The sequence below is a fragment of the Oncorhynchus clarkii genome, chromosome 13 (genome assembly GCF_045791955.1).
Source record: "Oncorhynchus clarkii lewisi isolate Uvic-CL-2024 chromosome 13, UVic_Ocla_1.0, whole genome shotgun sequence".
NCBI lineage: Eukaryota > Metazoa > Chordata > Actinopteri > Salmoniformes > Salmonidae > Oncorhynchus > Oncorhynchus clarkii.
Genome location: NC_092159.1, coordinates 60,697,393 through 60,716,132, shown reverse-complemented (window position 1 = coordinate 60,716,132; position 18,740 = coordinate 60,697,393). Strand labels below are relative to the sequence as shown.

Here is an 18,740-nt window from a genome sequence, read left to right as displayed (position 1 = left end):
CCTCCTCCCTCCTCTCATTCTCTGTTTAACGCGTCTCTCTCCTCCTCCCTCCTCTCATTCTCTGTTTCACCCATCTCTCTCCTCCTCCCTCCTCTCATTCTCTGTTTCACCCGTCTCTCTCCTCCTCCCTCCTCTCATTCTCTGTTCACCCGTCTCTCACCCCCTCCCTCCTCTCAATCTCTGTTTCACCTGTCTCTCTCCTCCTCCCTCCTCTCATTCTCTGTTTAACGTGTCTCTCTCCCCCCTCCTCTCATTCTCTGTTTAACGCGTCTCTCTCCTCCTCCCTCCTCTCATTCTCTGTTTCACCCGTCTCTCTCCTCCTCCCTCCTCTCATTCTCTGTTTTACCCGTCTCTCTCCTCCTCCCTCCTCTCATTCTCTGTTTAACGCGTCTCTCTCCCCCCTCCTCTCATTCTCTGTTTCACCTGTCTCTCTCCTCCTCCCTCCTCTCATTCTCTGTTTCACCCGTCTCTCTCCTCCTCCCTCCTCTCATTCTCTGTTTAACGCGTCTCTCTCCCCCCCTCCTCTCATTCTCTGTTTAACGCGTCTCTCTCCTCCTCCCTCCTCTCATTCTCTGTTTAACGCGTCTCTCTCCTCCTCCCTCCTCTCATTCTCTGTTTCACCCATCTCTCTCCTCCTCCCTCCTCTCATTCTCTGTTTAACGCGTCTCTCTCCTCCTCCCTCCTCTCATTCTCTGTTTCACCCGTCTCTCTCTCCCCCTCCCTCCTCTCATTCTCTGTTTAACGCGTCTCTCTCCTCCTCCCTCCTCTTATTCTCTGTTTCACCCGTCTCTCTCCCCCTCCCTCCTCTCATTCTCTGTTTAACGCGTCTCTCTCCTCCTCCCTCTTCTCATTCTCTGTTTCACCCATCTCTCTCCTCCTCCCTCCTCTCATTCTCTGTTTAACGTGTCTCTCTCCCCCCTCCTCTCATTCTCTGTTTAACGCGTCTCTCTCCTCCTCCCTCCTCTCATTCTCTGTTTCACCCGTCTCTCTCCTCCTCCCTCCTCTCATTCTCTGTTTTACCCGTCTCTCTCCTCCTCCCTCCTCTCATTCTCTGTTTAACGCGTCTCTCTCCCCCCTCCTCTCATTCTCTGTTTCACCTGTCTCTCACCCCCTCCCTCCTCTCAATCTCTGTTTCACCTGTCTCTCTCCTCCTCCCTCCTCTCATTCTCTGTTTAACGTGTCTCTCTCCCCCCCTCCTCTCATTCTCTGTTTAACGCGTCTCTCTCCTCCTCCCTCCTCTCATTCTCTGTTTCACCCGTCTCTCTCCTCCTCCCTCCTCTCATTCTCTGTTTAACGCGTCTCTCTCCTCCTCCCTCCTCTCATTCTCTGTTTCACCCGTCTCTCTCCTCCTCCCTCCTCTCATTCTCTGTTTAACGCGTCTCTCTCCCCCCTCCTCTCATTCTCTGTTTCACCTGTCTCTCTCCTCCTCCCTCCTCTCATTCTCTGTTTCACCCGTCTCTCTCCTCCTCCCTCCTCTCATTCTCTGTTTAACGCGTCTCTCTCCCCCCTCCTCTCATTCTCTGTTTAACGCGTCTCTCTCCTCCTCCCTCCTCTCATTCTCTGTTTCACCCATCTCTCTCCTCCTCCCTCCTCTCATTCTCTGTTTAACGCGTCTCTCTCCTCCTCCCTCCTCTCATTCTCTGTTTCACCCGTCTCTCTCTCCCCCTCCCTCCTCTCATTCTCTGTTTAACGCGTCTCTCTCCTCCTCCCTCCTCTTATTCTCTGTTTCACCCGTCTCTCTCCCCCTCCCTCCTCTCATTCTCTGTTTAACGCGTCTCTCTCCTCCTCCCTCTTCTCATTCTCTGTTTCACCCATCTCTCTCCTCCTCCCTCCTCTCATTCTCTGTTTAACGTGTCTCTCTCCCCCCTCCTCTCATTCTCTGTTTAACGCGTCTCTCTCCTCCTCCCTCCTCTCATTCTCTGTTTCACCCGTCTCTCTCCTCCTCCCTCCTCTCATTCTCTGTTTTACCCGTCTCTCTCCTCCTCCCTCCTCTCATTCTCTGTTTAAAGCGTCTCTCTCCCCCTCCTCTCATTCTCTGTTTCACCTGTCTCTCTCCTCCTCCCTCCTCTCATTCTCTGTTTCACCCGTCTCTCTCCTCCTCCCTCCTCTCATTCTCTGTTTAACGCGTCTCTCTCCCCCCTCCTCTCATTCTCTGTTTAACGCGTCTCTCTCCTCCTCCCTCCTCTCATTCTCTGTTTAACACGTCTCTCTCCTCCTCCCTCCTCTCATTCTCTGTTTCACCCATCTCTCTCCTCCTCCCTCCTCTCATTCTCTGTTTTACCCGTCTCTCTCTCCCTCCCTCCTCTCATTCTCTGTGGTGCCTGGACTTTAATCAACAAGTCATTGGTTAATTGGAAGCCCATTAGTGGGTGGTTAGTACTGTGGGATGGTAATAATGAGGAGATAGATAATAGACAGAGCTTTGTCTGCTGCTAACACTGGAGATAGGAGACACACACACACAGCCTGGGCTGCTGCCTCATACACACACAGGGAGTTTGTGTGACATATTGTGTGTGTGTGAGAGAGAGGTAACATGTATGTGTGTATCTGGAATGTGTCTGTCTGACCAGAGAAAGCTACAGCAGCAGAAGAATCCAGACTCCAGGGGCAGAGACTGGACCAGTCCAGACCAGCCCTGTATTACCCCACACTATCAGTCAGCCACAGAGGTGTTCGGATCGCAACACGTGGCATTTCTCACATTCTAGGTGTGGTGGTGCGGAGCCGCCGGGTGGCTTATTTAACCAGGGGCAGGCCGGCCTCCTGCAGAGCCTACCCAGAAATGAGTGCCCCTCACTGGGCTACGGGGGAGAGAGGGGACTGGGTGTCTGGAGGAAAGGATTTATATGGAAGACTGCTCCTACAAACAGTGCAGAGAGCCTTTAAAAATAAACCTCCATCCCAGACACAACAGCCAATTAAACTAGAGAGAGACACACCCAGACAACTACCACAGTGTCACTGTCTGGCTACTGGAGTTTCCCGTCCCAGGTCAGATAACTGATCCTGTATAGGGGCTAGTTCAGCTGGGCAGAAGGTTGCAGGGACGTTATTTGAATGCTGCATGCCATTTATTCGAATGGCGCAGAGGTTTATCCGATAAGGTGTTGAATACAGAAATGCTCTGCACAGAATGGACCCACTGTCCTCAAGTCCACATAAAAACAATCATTCTATGTATTTGATCTGTAACAACTTATTGAACAAACCCCTGAAATCCACGGCAAATGGATGGAATTTGGAAAATGTGCAAGGAGTGCAGAGACAGGGAAGGAATGAGGAAGGAGAAAACATGGAAATAACTTGAAAGGGAGAAGGGAATAGGAAGGGATAAAGAGAGGGGTTGCTCAGGAAGATACATAAAGAGAGGGGTTGCTCAGCAAGATACATAAAGAGAGGGGTTGCTCAGGAAGATACATAAAGAGAGGGGTTGCTCAGCAAGATACATAAAGAGAGGGGTTGCTCAGGAAGATACATAAAGAGAGGGGTTGCTCAGCAAGATACATAAAGAGAGGGGTTGCTCAGCAAGATACATAAAGAGAGGGGTTGCTCAGCAAGATACATAAAGAGAGGGGTTGCTCAGGAAGATACATAAAGAGAGGGGTTGCTCAGGAAGATACATAAAGAGAGGGGTTGCTCAGCAAGATACATAAAGAGAGGGGTTGCTCAGCAAGATACATAAAGAGAGGGGTTGCTCAGGAAGATACATAAAGAGAGGGGTTGCTCAGCAAGATACATAAAGAGAGGGGTTGCTCAGCAAGATACATAAAAGATACATAAAGAGAGGGGTTGCAGGAAGATACATAAAGAGAGCAAGATACATAAAGAGAGGGGTTGCTCAGGAAGATACATAAAGAGAGGGGTTGCTCAGCAAGATACATAAAGAGAGGGGTTGCTCAGCAAGATACATAAAGAGAGGGGTTGCTCAGCAAGATACATAAAGAGAGGGGTTGCTCAGCAAGATACATAAAGAGAGAGGTTGCTCAGGAAGATACATAAAGAGAGGGGTTGCTCAGCAAGACACATAAAGAGAGGGGTTGCTCAGCAAGATACATAAAGAGAGAGGTTGCTCAGGAAGATACATAAAGAGAGGGGTTGCTCAGCAAGATACATAAAGAGAGGGGTTGCTCAGCAAGATACATAAAGAGAGGGGTTGCTCAGGAAGATACATAAAGAGAGCTGCAGCAGTAGCAGGCTGATTTAAAGGACTGTCTCAACCCAGACAGAGAACATACCAGACACTTAAAGAGCCTCCCAACCACCAAACCCAGGAGTGTGTGTGCGTTATTCGGGTGTGTGAGAGAGAGACTACGGGGGTTAGTGTGTGTGTGTGTGTGTGTGTGTGTGTGTGTGTGTGTGTGAGAGAGAGACTATGGGGGTTAGTGTGTGTGTCAGAGTATGGCGGTTAGTGTGTGTGTGTGTCAGAGTATGGGGGTTAGTGTATGTGTGTGTGTGTGTGTGTGTCAGAGTATGGGGGTTAGAGTATATGTGTGTGTCAGAGTATTGGGGTTAGAGTGTATGTGTGTGTCAGAGTATGGGGGTTAGAGTTAAAACCCATCATAAAATATGACAAAGCACATACATTTCAACTGTGACCCCGGGTTTAAAGCCCTCTCACAAAGGAGTGTGTCTAGTCTATAAAAGTATTCTGGCCAGACCGGGGAACTGAGTGTGTCTGGGCTGGGGTGTAAGTTAACCAGCCAGTCGGCCCCTCCCTGGGACTCAGACTGGCTGGTTACTGACACTGAGGGGGGCCAGAGAACTGAGGGCTTTAAGCCAAGCAGGAGCTTCAGCCTCAACCAACCACCTACACAGTGTAATGTAGTTCACAACAGTTCAATCAGGAAGGCTGGTCTGAATGCTTGTTTCACTTCCTCCTGTAAGCAGAACACAATTCACTTTGTTTTCTATTCTACGGGCATAGTGGGAATGAAGACAAACATCTCTTCAGCATGACGTCTTGTTTCTTCTCCTGTTTCCTGTTAGCCATGTGAGGAATGTCATTCACCTATTTACCTTTAGCCAATCAGCACGGCCCAGTAATGCACATTCCTCACGCTGACTGTTCAACCTATGAGCTCACTCTTGCAATTATCACCTTCCTCTCTCTCAACCAATGGGTGTACATCTTGGGACGTATTTATATGTCAACTTACCCATGTTCTCTCGCTTGCTGTTTTTCAACTAAAGTTTTGGACAACCACTATTTAATCAAATGTAATATTACATTGTGTCTCTGATGTTGATTCAGCTGAGCCTGTACTCTATTGAACTGTATTATATCCTAACCCAACTAACTGGTAAACACAAGAAAAGATGTCTGCCATCTTGGACATTGACAAATGTTATCCACACAATAAAGAACGTAGTAATGATCAACAGTGACAGTTTGGGAGATGGACAGATATCCAGTGGGGTTATCCTTTACCTTGAGGCTCAGTAGTGTGCACTTTGTAGTGTCTTTTAACAGACTGTGGCGTGCACTACTGATGTCTACTATATAGTAGTGTCCTTTGCAGAACGTCCATGAAACTTTACCTTGTTCTTAGTGTCTGTGTGGCGGCTCATCTGCCTCCTCTCATCATCCCAGCGAGCTGTAGCCTCCTTCAACTGTCTCTCCTTCTCCTGCTGCTGCCGCAAGCCCTCCTCCTTAGCACCACACACTGATGTCTGCAGCTCCGCTATCAACTATGGAGAGAGGGATGAGAGAGACACAGATTAGATGGGAGAGGGAGAAGGGGTGATGGGTTAGAATGAGAGAGGGAGAGACAAATTGAGAGGGGACAACAGTGACCCCTGAGGAGCACCATTCCAAGAGGGTTGATATAGATACATCCCCATATGACACAAACAGAATAAACACACTCTAAAAACTGACTCTGGGGGTCATGGTTGGTGACCCCTGACCTGACCTCAAGATAATTACATTTGTCATTGAACACCAAATGGGAATTGATTAGCCAAATCCTAGGTCCAGGTCTATAGTGTTCGGTACAGTACAGTTCAGTCCTAGGTCTCTAGTCCTCTGTACAGTTAAGTTTAGTCCTAGGTCTCTAGTCCTCTGTAGAGTACAGTTCAGTCCTAGGTCCTTAGTGCTCTGTACAGTACAGTTCAGTCCTAGGTCCAGGTCCTTCATGCTCTGTACGGTACAGTCCAGTCCTAGGTCCAGGTCCTTAGTGCTCTGTAGAGTACAGTTCAGTCCTAGGTCCAGGTCCTTAGTGCTCTGTACAGTACAGTTCAGTCCTAGGTCCTTAGTGCTCTGTACAGTACAGTTCAGTCCTAGATCCTTAGTGCTCTGTACAGTACAGTTCAGTCCTAGATCCTTAGTGCTCTGTACAGTACAGTTTAGTCCTAGCTCCCTAGTGCTCTGTACAGTACAGTTCAGTCCTAGGTCCAGGTCCTTAGTGCTCTGTACAGTACAGTTCAGTCCTAGGTCCTTAGTGCTCTGTAGAGTACAGTTCAGTCCTAGATCCTTAGTGCTCTGTACAGTACAGTTCAGTCCTAGGTCCTTAGTGCTCTGTAGAGTACAGTTCAGTCCTAGGTCCAGGTCCTTAGTGCTCTGTACAGTACAGTTCAGTCCTAGATCCTTAGTGCTCTGTAGAGTACAGTTCAGTCCTAGATCCTTAGTGCTCTGTACAGTACAGTTCAGTCCTAGGTCCTTAGTGCTCTGTACAGTACAGTTCAGTCCTAGATCCTTAGTGCTCTGTACAGTACAGTTCAGTCCTAGGTCCTTAGTGCTCTGTAGAGTACAGTTCAGTCCTAGGTCCTTAGTGCTCTGTACAGTACAGTTCAGTCCTAGATCCTTAGTGCTCTGTACAGTACAGTTCAGTCCTAGGTCCTTAGTGCTCTGTACAGTACAGTTCAGTCCTAGGTCCTTAGTGCTCTGTACAGTACAGTTCAGTCCAAAGTCCTTAGCGCTCTGTACAGTACAGTTCAGTCCTAGGTCCTTAGTGTTCGGTACAGTACAGTTCAGTCCTAGCTCCTTAGTGCTCTGTACAGTACAGTTTAGTCCCAGCTCCTTAGTGCTCTGTACAGTACAGTTTAGTCCTAGCTCCTTAGTGCTCTGTACAGTAAAGTTCTGTCCTAGGTCCAGGTCCTTAGTGCTCTGTACAGTACAGTTCAGTCCTAGGTCCTTAGTGCTCTGTACAGTACAGTTCAGTCCTAGCTCCTTAGTGCTCTGTACAGTACAGTTTAGTCCCAGCTCCTTAGTGCTCTGTACAGTACAGTTTAGTCCTAGCTCCTTAGTGCTCTGTACAGTACAGTTTAGTCCTAGCTCCCTAGTGCTCTGTACAGTAAAGTTCTGTCCTAGGTCCAGGTCCTTAGTGCTCTGTACAGTACAGTTCAGTCCTAGGTCCTTAGTGCTCTGTACAGTACAGTTCAGTCCTAGCTCCTTAGTGCTCTGTACAGTACAGTTTAGTCCTAGCTCCTTAGTGCTCTGTACAGTACAGTTTAGTCCTAGCTCCCTAGTGCTCTGTACAGTAAAGTTCTGTCCTAGGTCCAGGTCCTTAGTGCTCTGTACAGTACAGTTCAGTCCTAGGTCCTTAGTGCTCTGTACAGTACAGTTCAGTCCTAGCTCCTTAGTGCTCTGGTACAGTACAGTTCAGTCCTAGATCCTTAGTGCCCTGTACAGTACAGTTCAGTCCTAGGTCCTTAGTGCTCTGTACAGTACAGTTCAGTCCTAGGTCCAGGTCCGTAGTGCTCTGTACAGTACAGTTCAGTCCTAGGTCCTTAGTGCTCTGTACAGTACAGTTCAGTCCTAGGTCCTTAGTGCTATGTACAGTACAGTTCAGTCCTAGGTCCTTAGTGCTATGTACAGTACAGTTCAGTCCTAGGTCCTTAGTGCTCTGTACAGTACAGTTCAGTCCTAGGTCCTTAGTGCTCTGTACAGTACAGTTCAGTCCTAGGTCCAGGTCCTTAGTGCTCTGTACAGTACAGTTCAGTCCTAGGTCCTTAGTGCTCTGTACAGTACAGTTCAGTCCTAGGTCCAGGTCCGTAGTGCTCTGTACAGTACAGTTCAGTCCTAGGTCCTTAGTGCTCTGTACAGTACAGTTCTGTCCTAGGTCCAGGTCCTTAGTGCTCTGTACAGTACAGTTCAGTCCTAGGTCCTTAGTGCTCTGTACAGTACAGTTCAGTCCTAGCTCCTTAGTGCTCTGGTACAGTACAGTTCAGTCCTAGATCCTTAGTGCCCTGTACAGTACAGTTCAGTCCTAGGTCCTTAGTGCTCTGTACAGTACAGTTCAGTCCTAGGTCCAGGTCCGTAGTGCTCTGTACAGTACAGTTCAGTCCTAGGTCCTTAGTGCTCTGTACAGTACAGTTCAGTCCTAGGTCCTTAGTGCTATGTACAGTACAGTTCAGTCCTAGGTCCTTAGTGCTATGTACAGTACAGTTCAGTCCTAGGTCCTTAGTGCTCTGTACAGTACAGTTCAGTCCTAGGACTTAGAGTTTTTCCTTCAGTGACAGACCCTGTTTGTTGCTGTTTTTTGAACAGATGCTGTTTCAGGAAGCGTTTAGTTGAGTCTAAATGGAACAGGAGTTTTTATGCTAATATAAGAGAGAGTGTGGGCAGCAAACAAATGCTGCATTAACATCAAAACACACAGCTTGTTGGAGCCGGATATGAAATGCTTAACATATTTCCCAACAACATGATGTCACTATCTGTAGGACACCATGGGAGACAGAAATGCATCTCTGGTTTAGTTACTATAGGTACAGACTCCATTAGTTAGTTTCAATGGTGTGTCTCAGCCATTATCAATCTTCTCACAGTTCTCTGTCTGTCCTGAGAAAGAGAGAAAGAGAGAGAGAGAGAGGCAGACATACACAGAGAAAGAGGGAGACATATCGAGAGAGGAGGAAAAAAGCTGAGTGAGTTTGTGTTGGTTAACTTGTGGTACACACCAAGATGAAAAGGAGCAGCAGTAGCTTTGAAATACTCCAGTCAAAATGAACATTATATTTAAGATGCAGCTGAGAGAGAGCAGAGAGAGAGAAGAGAGAGAGCAGAGAGGGAGAAGAGAGAGAGAAGAGAGAGAGAAGAGAGGGAGAAGAGAGAGAGCAGAGAGAGAGAAGAGAGAGAGCAGAGAGGGAGAAGAGAGAGAAGAGAGAGAAGAGAGGGAGGAGAGAGGGAGAAGAGAGAGAGAAGAGAGAGAGAAGAGAGAGAGAAGAGAGGGAGAAGAGAGGGAGAAGAGAGGGCGAAGATAGAGAGAAGAGAGGGAGAAGAGAGAGAGGAGAGAGAAGAGAGGGAGAAGAGAGGGAGAAGAGAGAGAGAAGAGAGGGAGAAGATAGAGAGAAGAGAGGGAGAAGAGAGAGAGCAGAGAGAGAGAAGAGAGAGAGCAGAGAGAGAGAAGAGAGGGAGAAGAGAGGGAGAAGAGAGGGAGAAGAGAGAGAGCAGAGAGAGAGAAGAGAGGTAGAAGAGAGAGAGAAGAGAGAGAGAAGAGAGGGAGAAAAGAGAGAGCAGAGAGAGAGAAGAGAGGGAGAAGAGAGGGAGAAGAGAGAGAGAAGAGAGAGAAGAGTGGGAGAAGAGAGGGAGAAGAGAGAGAGAAGAGAGAGAGAAGAGAGGGAGAAGAGAGGGAGAAGAGAGAGAGAAGAGAGGGAGAAGATAGAGAGAAGAGAGTGAGAAGAGAGAGAGCAGAGATAGAGAAGAGAGAGAGCAGAGAGAGAGAAGAGAGAGAGAAGAGAGGGAGAAGAGAGGGAGAAGAGAGGGAGAAGAGAGAGAGAAGAGAGGGAGAAGAGAGAGAGCAGAGAGGGAGAAGAGAGAGAGAAGAGAGAGAGAAGAGAGGGAGAAGAGAGAGAGCAGAGAGAGAGAAGAGAGGGAGAAGAGAGGGAGAAGAGAGAGAGAAGAGAGGGAGAAGAGAGGGAGAAGAGAGGGAGAAGAGAGGGAGAAGAGAGAGAGAAGAGAGGGAGAAGAGAGAGAGAAGAGAGGGAGAAGAGATGAGAGCAGAGAGGGAGAAGAGAGAGAAGAGAGAGAGAAGAGAGAGAAGAGAGGGAGAAGAGAAGGAGAAGAGAGAGAGAAGAGAGGGAGAAGAGAGAGAGTAGAGAGGGAGAAGAGAGAGAAGAGAGAGAGAAGAGAGAGAAGAGAGGGAGAAGAGAAGGAGAAGAGAGAGAGAAGAGAGGGAGAAGAGAGAGAGTAGAGAGGGAGAAGAGAGAGAAGAGGGAGAAGAGAGAGAGAAGAGAGAGAGAAGAGAGGGAGAAGAGAGGGAGAAGAGAGGGAGAAGAGAGAGAGTAGAGAGGTAGAAGAGAAGAGAGAGAAGAGAGAGAGAAGAGAGGGAGAAGACAGGGAGAAGAGAGAGAGAAGAGAGGGAGAAGAGATGAGAGAGCAGAGAAGAGGGAGAAGAGAGGGAGAAGAGAGAGAGCAGAGAGAGAGCAGAGAGGGAGAAGAGAGAGAGCAGAGAGGGAGAAGAGAGGGAGAAGAGATGAGAGAGAGCAGAGAAGAGGGAGAAGAGAGGGAGAAGAGAGGAGAGAGAGCAGCGAACAGGGATAAGAGAGGAGATAGAAGAGGGAGAAGAGAGGAGAGAGAAAAGATAAGGTAGAGAGAGAAAAAATAGGAAGAGAGAAAACGACTCGCTCAGGCCCGTTGAACCGCTCACACTAGGCTAGACAGACAGACAGATAATTGTTTACTGTACATTAGTTCAACTCAACTCTTCGTTCAACAGTCTTACTGGAATCCTCTCATTGAGTGGGAGTTATGGGAATGAGCGACTTAGCCGACCGCAGAGGGAGAGATTAGACTGATTTAGTCAGCGGGACCAGCCACATGAAAGCAACAAATGGTCCATTATTATGGGAACATCAGTTCTGGGCGTAATAATTATTTTGCTTATAGATTCTCTAGCATCTCGTCTGTAGCCTGGAGTGATAATATAATATAATGATATAATGACTCATTAACCCTGTCTTTATCGTTATTCATGTACCTTTATACCTAGTCTCATATCGAGGGCTTCATCCGACTGTACTGTACTGTAATTGGCCTGAACAGGCCGTCTTTAATGTCACAGGCTGGTTGGTAGCTCTGTTTAGGCTGGGTTTGCCTCACCTCAAAGTGAACATACAGAATGAAAGGCAGTTGCAGGGCCTCTCAGAGTCCGGCTGGCCATTTATCAGTTCTCTATGACAGACAGAGTGTGACACAATGAACTCCCTAGGGCCTTAACAAGAACCAGAAGAAAGTGAACTAATGCACTCCCAGATCAGAAGCAACAAATAGTTACATAACACCCAGAAGGGCATGATTGTCATTTACATCACGTATCTTTCAGTTATTGCCTGATTCTACTAGGATGTTAAGTACTTCTATGCATGAAATAATAATAACAGTAGTAAACATGTGTTTCCTGCTCCTAACTGGATTCAACTTGTTATTACAAGCCTTTCCCATGTTCAACCAGCAGCAGTGTTGAGATAAAGGGCTGGGGGAGCTCCCGGGGACCCCCACTGTTGCCTCATCATTAACCAGAGAAGAGAAACAAACCGGGCTGGGTTCAGAGGTCGCTCAGGAAGGCCACGCTCAGCAAGACGATTAAGCGGCCCGGATTTCAGAGACGCTAATTATCGAAGCTCAAAGGACCCTGTGTGTGTGTGTTGTATGAGTGTGTGTTTGTTCACACTGTGTGTGTGCGTGTTGTGTGTGCGTGCATCCACACTGCATGTGTCTACCCTAGTGCCCTCAGGATAACGTATGGCGGCTTGCTCTGTTTTAATTGGGATACTACTACCCATGCTGCAGTGCTCTCCCTGCGAGAGAGATCGATGACCTCTGACAGACACTTAGGGGTTACACAGTGAGGGCAGCCTCCAAGGTTCAAAGGCCCTCTGTTTACATTCGATCCAGTTGCCCCCAGGGCTCCTATGCATTAAAACCTATTTAGTCCCTACACAACACCTTTGAAAGTCAAGCAGCTAACACATGCTACAAATACCAACAAATAGCGTGCTTTAATATGGTGGGTAGACTTCCTCTGAACTTAGAAACAAACACATGCATGTATAATGTCCTTAGAGCGTTGGGTTCAGTCGTTGTCGAACACATGGAACTGGGGCTTTCAGCAACAGAATGCAGAGGAAGGGTGTGAAGTTGAACTCGTGCGAGCGTTAGTTGCACCCCTTCAAAACAGAGGATTAATCTTTTGGAGCCTCTGTTGACGGAAACTTTACCTCGCCACATAGCAAAGACGAGTAAACACAGAGTGAACTTTCAACTACCACCCGAGAGACGTTTGATGTCGGGGGCATTGTGCAACTTCATAAGCTCCTGTTTTCTCACAACATCTGCTTGTCAACCTCGCTTTCAACTCAACGCTGCCGCCGTCAAAAGTGGACCCAAAACAGGGGGATTGAAAAAAAAGAGAGTGAGAAAGACAAAATAGTTTCTCCTAAGGTCATGATTTAGCAATTAAAGCCTGTGATGGAATATGATATTTCACCCCTATATTTCAGATTATGATAGATCTAATCTTCTTTGTTTTCAAACATAAAAACAGTGACTTGTGTTTTTAAATTTTTTTTATACTGCCCAGCTAAAAGGCGCTTTGAAGCCACAGTCTGAAATCTGGGAATATTTTCAACGGTCATTTCAATTCTTTATATTTTTGCTTAAAAAACAAATCTCAGACTGTAGCTTTAAAGCCTCCCACATGTCCAAACAGAGCGAGACGAGAGAGAGAGAGAGAGAGAGAGAGAGAAAGGGTAGAATGGGGGGAAGAATGGAGAAGAGGAGGAATGGCCTGGTGGTTTTGATTCATGAACAGAGAGGAGAGTTCCTCTGGCTTTAACTGCTCTCAGTCTGAGGAGATTAGGTTTAATGTTAAACATATGGTCCTGGCCAGAGAGGAGAACCTTCAAACAACACCCTGACGTCATGGCCAGGGAAGGGGAGCGGGAGAGAGAAAGAGAGGGGGGGAGCACGAACAAGTGTGTGCATGTGTGTGTGTAATAGGCACCTAAAAGTACCTAAAACCCTCATATCTTCCAGCTAATCCCACCTGGGTTCCGTATTGCTGTATGCAAGGCGGTGCAAATACATAAATAGGATTCTATATATGGATTAAAGGCAAATCTGAACATTGTGAAACAACTAGAATCAAACAGTAAAGTCTACCTCTTGGGTATAAAACCTGGCTAACTAACTGGGCCAGGTTTCCACACCACCTGTGAAGTGCCTGGACCAAAGCCTGGCTAACCTTCGCCTCAGATGCCTCTGGATGTTACACAAAGGCATGAGAGATAGAAAGAGAGAGAGAGAGAGAGAGAGAGAGAGAGGAGAGAGAGATGAAAGAAAGAAAAAACCTAGGAGGTAGAGCTTAGACATTTAAACATGTAGATGAATTTGTCTGCAGCATTACGTTAAACTTGGTGTGTGGTATAGATGTGTGTGTTGTAAAAGTGTGTGTGTGTATTTGTGTTTAAGCAGGGAGGGAAGGGGGGAGTGTATATTTTTTCTCACAGCTCCCGACTGAACGTTTGTGTGCTTTTTTCCAACAAATCTTCCAAAAAAGAAGGCCAAAAACAGGAAAAGAGAAGAGTTTACCTGAGCAGACTTGGCAAGCTTCTGACTGTATTCCTTCTCAATCTGCTTTAGCTTGGTGTTCGTCTGCAACACAAAGTGGAGAGAGGGAAAGAGAGAGTAAGAGATTTGCATACAGACACACACAAGACATAGAGGGAAAGAGAGAGAAAGACAGTGAGGTTTGAAATTGGACCTGTTTGTAGGAAGTACACACACACACACACACACACACACACACACACACACACACACACACACACACACACACACACACACACACACACACACACACACACACACACACACACACACACACACACACACACACACACACACACACACACACACACACACACACAGCCGTTGACCCCTGTCTCTTGGCAGTGTCCCCCTGCCTGCCTGTCGCTGGGCTGGCGTTACTCTGGGCACAGTGCCAGGCTCCACGCCCCTGTGGCAGCAGCAGCCAGTGAGTGGCCCGGGGGCACACCGCTCCCTCTGATGCCCTGCCAACCATTCATCACTTAACAGGAAGAGGGGGAGAAATCAGCCACGGCTGCCAATTATCAGGGAAAAACAGAAGGAAACTGGGACAGGGGAGACACAACATGGAGGAAGAACATACAGACACAACATGGAGGAAGAACATACAGACCAACAGACACAACATAGAGGAAGAACATACAGACACAACATGGAGGAAGAACATACAGACCAACAGACACAACATGGAGGAAGAACATACAGACACAACATGGAGGAAGAACATACAGACCAACAGACACAACATGGAGGAAGAACATACAGACACAACATGGAGGAAGAACATACAGACACAACATGGAGGAAGAAAATACAGACACAACATGGAGGAAGAACATACAGACCAACAGACACAACATGAAGAACATACAGACACAACATGGAGGAAGAACATACAGACACAACATGGAGGAAGAACATACAGACCAACAGACACAACATAGAGGAAGAACATACAGACCAACAGACACAACATGGAGGAAGAACATACAGACCAACAGACACAACATGGAAGAAGAACATACAGACACAACATGGAGGAAGAACATACAGACCAACAGACACAACATGGAGGAAGAACATACAGACCAACAGACACAACATGGAGGAAGAACATACAGACACAACATGGAGGAAGAACATACAGACCAACAGACACAACATGGAGGAAGAACATACAGACCAACAGACACAACATGGAGGAAGAACATACAGACCAACAGACACAACATGGAGGAAGAACATACAGACCAACAGACACAACATGGAGGAAGAACATACAGACACAACATGGAGGAAGAACATACAGACCAACAGACACAACATGGAGGAAGAACATACAGACACAACATAGAGGAAGAACATACAGACCAACAGACACAACATGGAGGAAGAACATACAGACACAACATGGAGGAAGAACATACAGACACAACATGGAGGAAGAACATACAGACCAACAGACACAACATAGAGGAAGAACATACAGACACAACATGGAGGAAGAACATACAGACCAACAGACACAACATGGAGGAAGAACATACAGACCAACAGACACAACATGGAGGAAGAACATACAGACACAACATGGAGGAAGAACATACAGACACAACATGGAGGAAGAACATACAGACCAACAGACACAACATGGAGGAAGAACATACAGACCAACAGACACAACATGGAGGAAGAACATACAGACCAACAGACACAACATGGAGGAAGAACATACAGACCAACAGACACAACATGGAGGAAGAACATACAGACACAACATGGAGGAAGAACATACAGACCAACAGACACAACATGGAGGAAGAACATACAGACACAACATGGAGGAAGAACATACAGACCAACAGACACAACATAGAGGAAGAACATACAGACACAACATAGAGGAAGAACATACAGACACAACATGGAGGAAGAACATACAGACCAACAGACACAACATGGAGGAAGAACATACAGACACAACATGGAGGAAGAACATACAGACCAACAGACACAACATGGAGGAAGAACATACAGACCAACAGACACAACATGGAGGAAGAACATACAGACACAACATGGAGGAAGAACATACAGACCAACAGACACAACATGGAGGAAGAACATACAGACCAACAGACACAACATGGAGGAAGAACATACAGACCAACAGACACAACATGGAGGAAGAACATACAGACACAACATGGAGGAAGAACATACAGACCAACAGACACAACATGGAGGAAGAACATACAGACCAACAGACACAACATGGAGGAAGAACATACAGACCAACAGACACAACATGGAGGAAGAACATACAGACCAACAGACACAACATGGAGGAAGAACATACAGACCAACAGACACAACATGGAGGAAGAACATACAGACCAACAGACACAACATAGAGGAAGAACATACAGACCAACAGACACAACATGGAGGAAGAACATACAGACACAACATGGAGGAAGAACATACAGACACAACATGGAGGAAGAACATACAGACCAACAGACACAACATGGAGGAAGAACATACAGACACAACATAGAGGAAGAACATACAGACACAACATGGAGGAAGAACATACAGACACAACATGGAGGAAGAACATACAGACCAACAGACACAACATGGAGGAAGAACATACAGACCAACAGACACAACATGGAGGAAGAACATACAGACCAACAGACACAACATAGAGGAAGAACATACAGACACAACATGGAGGAAGAACATACAGACCAACAGACACAACATGGAGGAAGAACATACAGACCAACAGACACAACATGGAGGAAGAACATACAGACCAACAGACACAACATGGAGGAAGAACATACAGACCAACAGACACAACATGGAGGAAGAACATACAGACCAACAGACACAACATGGAGGAAGAACATACAGACACAACATGGAGGAAGAACATACAGACCAACAGACACAACATAGAGGAAGAACATACAGACACAACATGGAGGAAGAACATACAGACCAACAGACACAACATGGAGGAAGAACATACAGACCAACAGACACAACATGGAGGAAGAACATACAGACCAACAGACACAACATGGAGGAAGAACATACAGACCAACAGACACAACATGGAGGAAGAACATACAGACACAACATGGAGGAAGAACATACAGACACAACAGACACAACATGGAGGAAGAACATACAGACACAACATGGAGGAAGAACATACAGACCAACAGACACAACATGGAGGAAGAACATACAGACCAACAGACACAACATGGAGGAAGAACATACAGACGCAACATAGAGGAAGAACATACAGACACAAAGTGTTAAAGGCAGACGGACAGACAGACAGACAGAAGGACAGATTGACAAACAGACAAAATGTGATAAAGGCAGACAGACAGAAGGCCAGATTGACAGACAGACAAAATGTGATAAAGGCAGACAGACAGAAGGACAGATTGACAAACAGACAAAATGTGATAAAGGCAGACAGACAGAAGGCCAGATTGACAGACAGACAAAATGTGATAAAGGCAGACAGACAGAAGGACAGATTGACAAACAGACTAAATGTTATAAAGGCAGACAGACAGGAGTGTTTTTGACTTGTGCATTCTGGGTTTTATTCTTCGTCCACTTTGAAAGGTCATTAACAGTTAGCTAGAACCACACATAGATAAGACATTTCCCAATAAGCAACCAATTACTATCTCTACATAATGACTCATCACGGAGAGGGTACAGAGCACTGTGAGATAAATATGTAGATATCACCTCAACATCAACTTTATATAGCTCTGATGTCACAGACATGTCTGTACAGGTTCAGTGTCAGTCTGGTCTTTCTACACCTCCACTGTGACTGGTTCTGTTCTAACTCTCTCTCTCTCTCTTTCTCTCTCTCCCGCCCTCTCTCTCTCCCTCTTCCCCCCTCTCGCTCCCCCCCCCCCCTCTCTCGCTCTCCCCCCCTCCCCCCCCCCTCTCTCTCCCCTCTCTCTTTCTCTCTGAATGTTGAAACACTGCTGAAATAAAGGATGACTCGAGCACAGAGTACCGGCGAGATTCCACAGGTCAGTCCTGACAACAGATTAGTACTGTCTAAACATCACCCTTTCAGATCAGCTCTCTTCTGGTGGCACTGACAGACAGACAGACATATTAAGAGACAGACTCTCTGTAATGCTCTGTATTAGCAAACACACCCCTAAAAACCCATCAACGCCGTGGGCCTGGCCCTGCTCCTAACACTTCCTGACAAACGGCAAAGGAACAGCGGGCCACTGTCGAATGGACACACCTGTCACCACGGATACAGGCAGCCGTCACCACGGATACGGCTCTTGTATGTCTTCCTGTCTGTCTGTTTGGCTTTGAAAGTCTCTCGTCTGTCTCTCTGTCTCTCTAGGGGCCTTACCGGCTGATGAGAGAGAGAGAACAAAGCCAGGCGTGAACGACAGAAGAGAAATAAAGGAGAAGAAAAGACAGGAGAACAAAAACACTGTCGGCCCTAAATGTTCTTCCTGCACCTGACAGACAGGCAGACTGACACATCCATCCATTCCCCCAGCCTGCCTTTGTTGCTATAGAGACTGTTCCTGCTTTGACTCCAGCCTGATTAAAGTCCACTGTTGGGCTAAGCTTGTGTCTGCTTTCACACATACGGTTTTAGTCTAATGAAAAACAAACTCTTTATGATAACCCACACAGACGACACACAAACTCATGGGAATATTGGAGAACACTGTATATATCTAAAACCACAGGGAAACCCTACACTAATGCATAAAGTTATCTACTTTATATCCAATACACATTAATAGTGTTTCTGTTCTGAAACAACAAAGTTAACACACAGAAAGACCATCAGGTCTAAAGTAGACAAACATTTTTTAAGAGAGTGTGTGTGTGTGTGTACTTTAAAGTGGACTACCTGCACAGCCTGCCAAAAGTGTCTTAGCGCTGAAGGCTCTTTGAGGCCGTATCAGACTCTTCAATCGCTTAATAATCCTGGCTGGCGTGGAGCGGTGAGCGGCTGAGGCTGCCTTTGAAGTGTGTGTGTGAGGAACAGTGGAAGTGTATCTGAAGGAAGGAGCATGCACCGCTTACCAGAACTTAATTAACAATCTGCAGCTGGAACCGGGCCAGACTCTCTCTCTCTCTCTCTCTCTCTCTC

At 46.7% G+C, this 18,740-nt stretch overlaps 1 protein-coding gene across 1 annotated transcript in view; it reads right to left on the bottom strand.

Moving 5' to 3' along the window:
* Positions 1 to 18,740, bottom strand: part of LOC139365190 (centrosomal protein of 112 kDa-like) — a 163,363-nt gene that overhangs the window by 33,200 nt on the left and 111,423 nt on the right. The window contains exons 14-15 of the mRNA XM_071102646.1: positions 13,535 to 13,597; positions 5,542 to 5,691 (exon numbers count right to left, since the gene is read on the bottom strand). Coding sequence (XP_070958747.1) covers positions 5,542 to 5,691; positions 13,535 to 13,597 — 213 coding nt within the window. The remainder of the gene's footprint in view (positions 1 to 5,541; positions 5,692 to 13,534; positions 13,598 to 18,740) is intronic.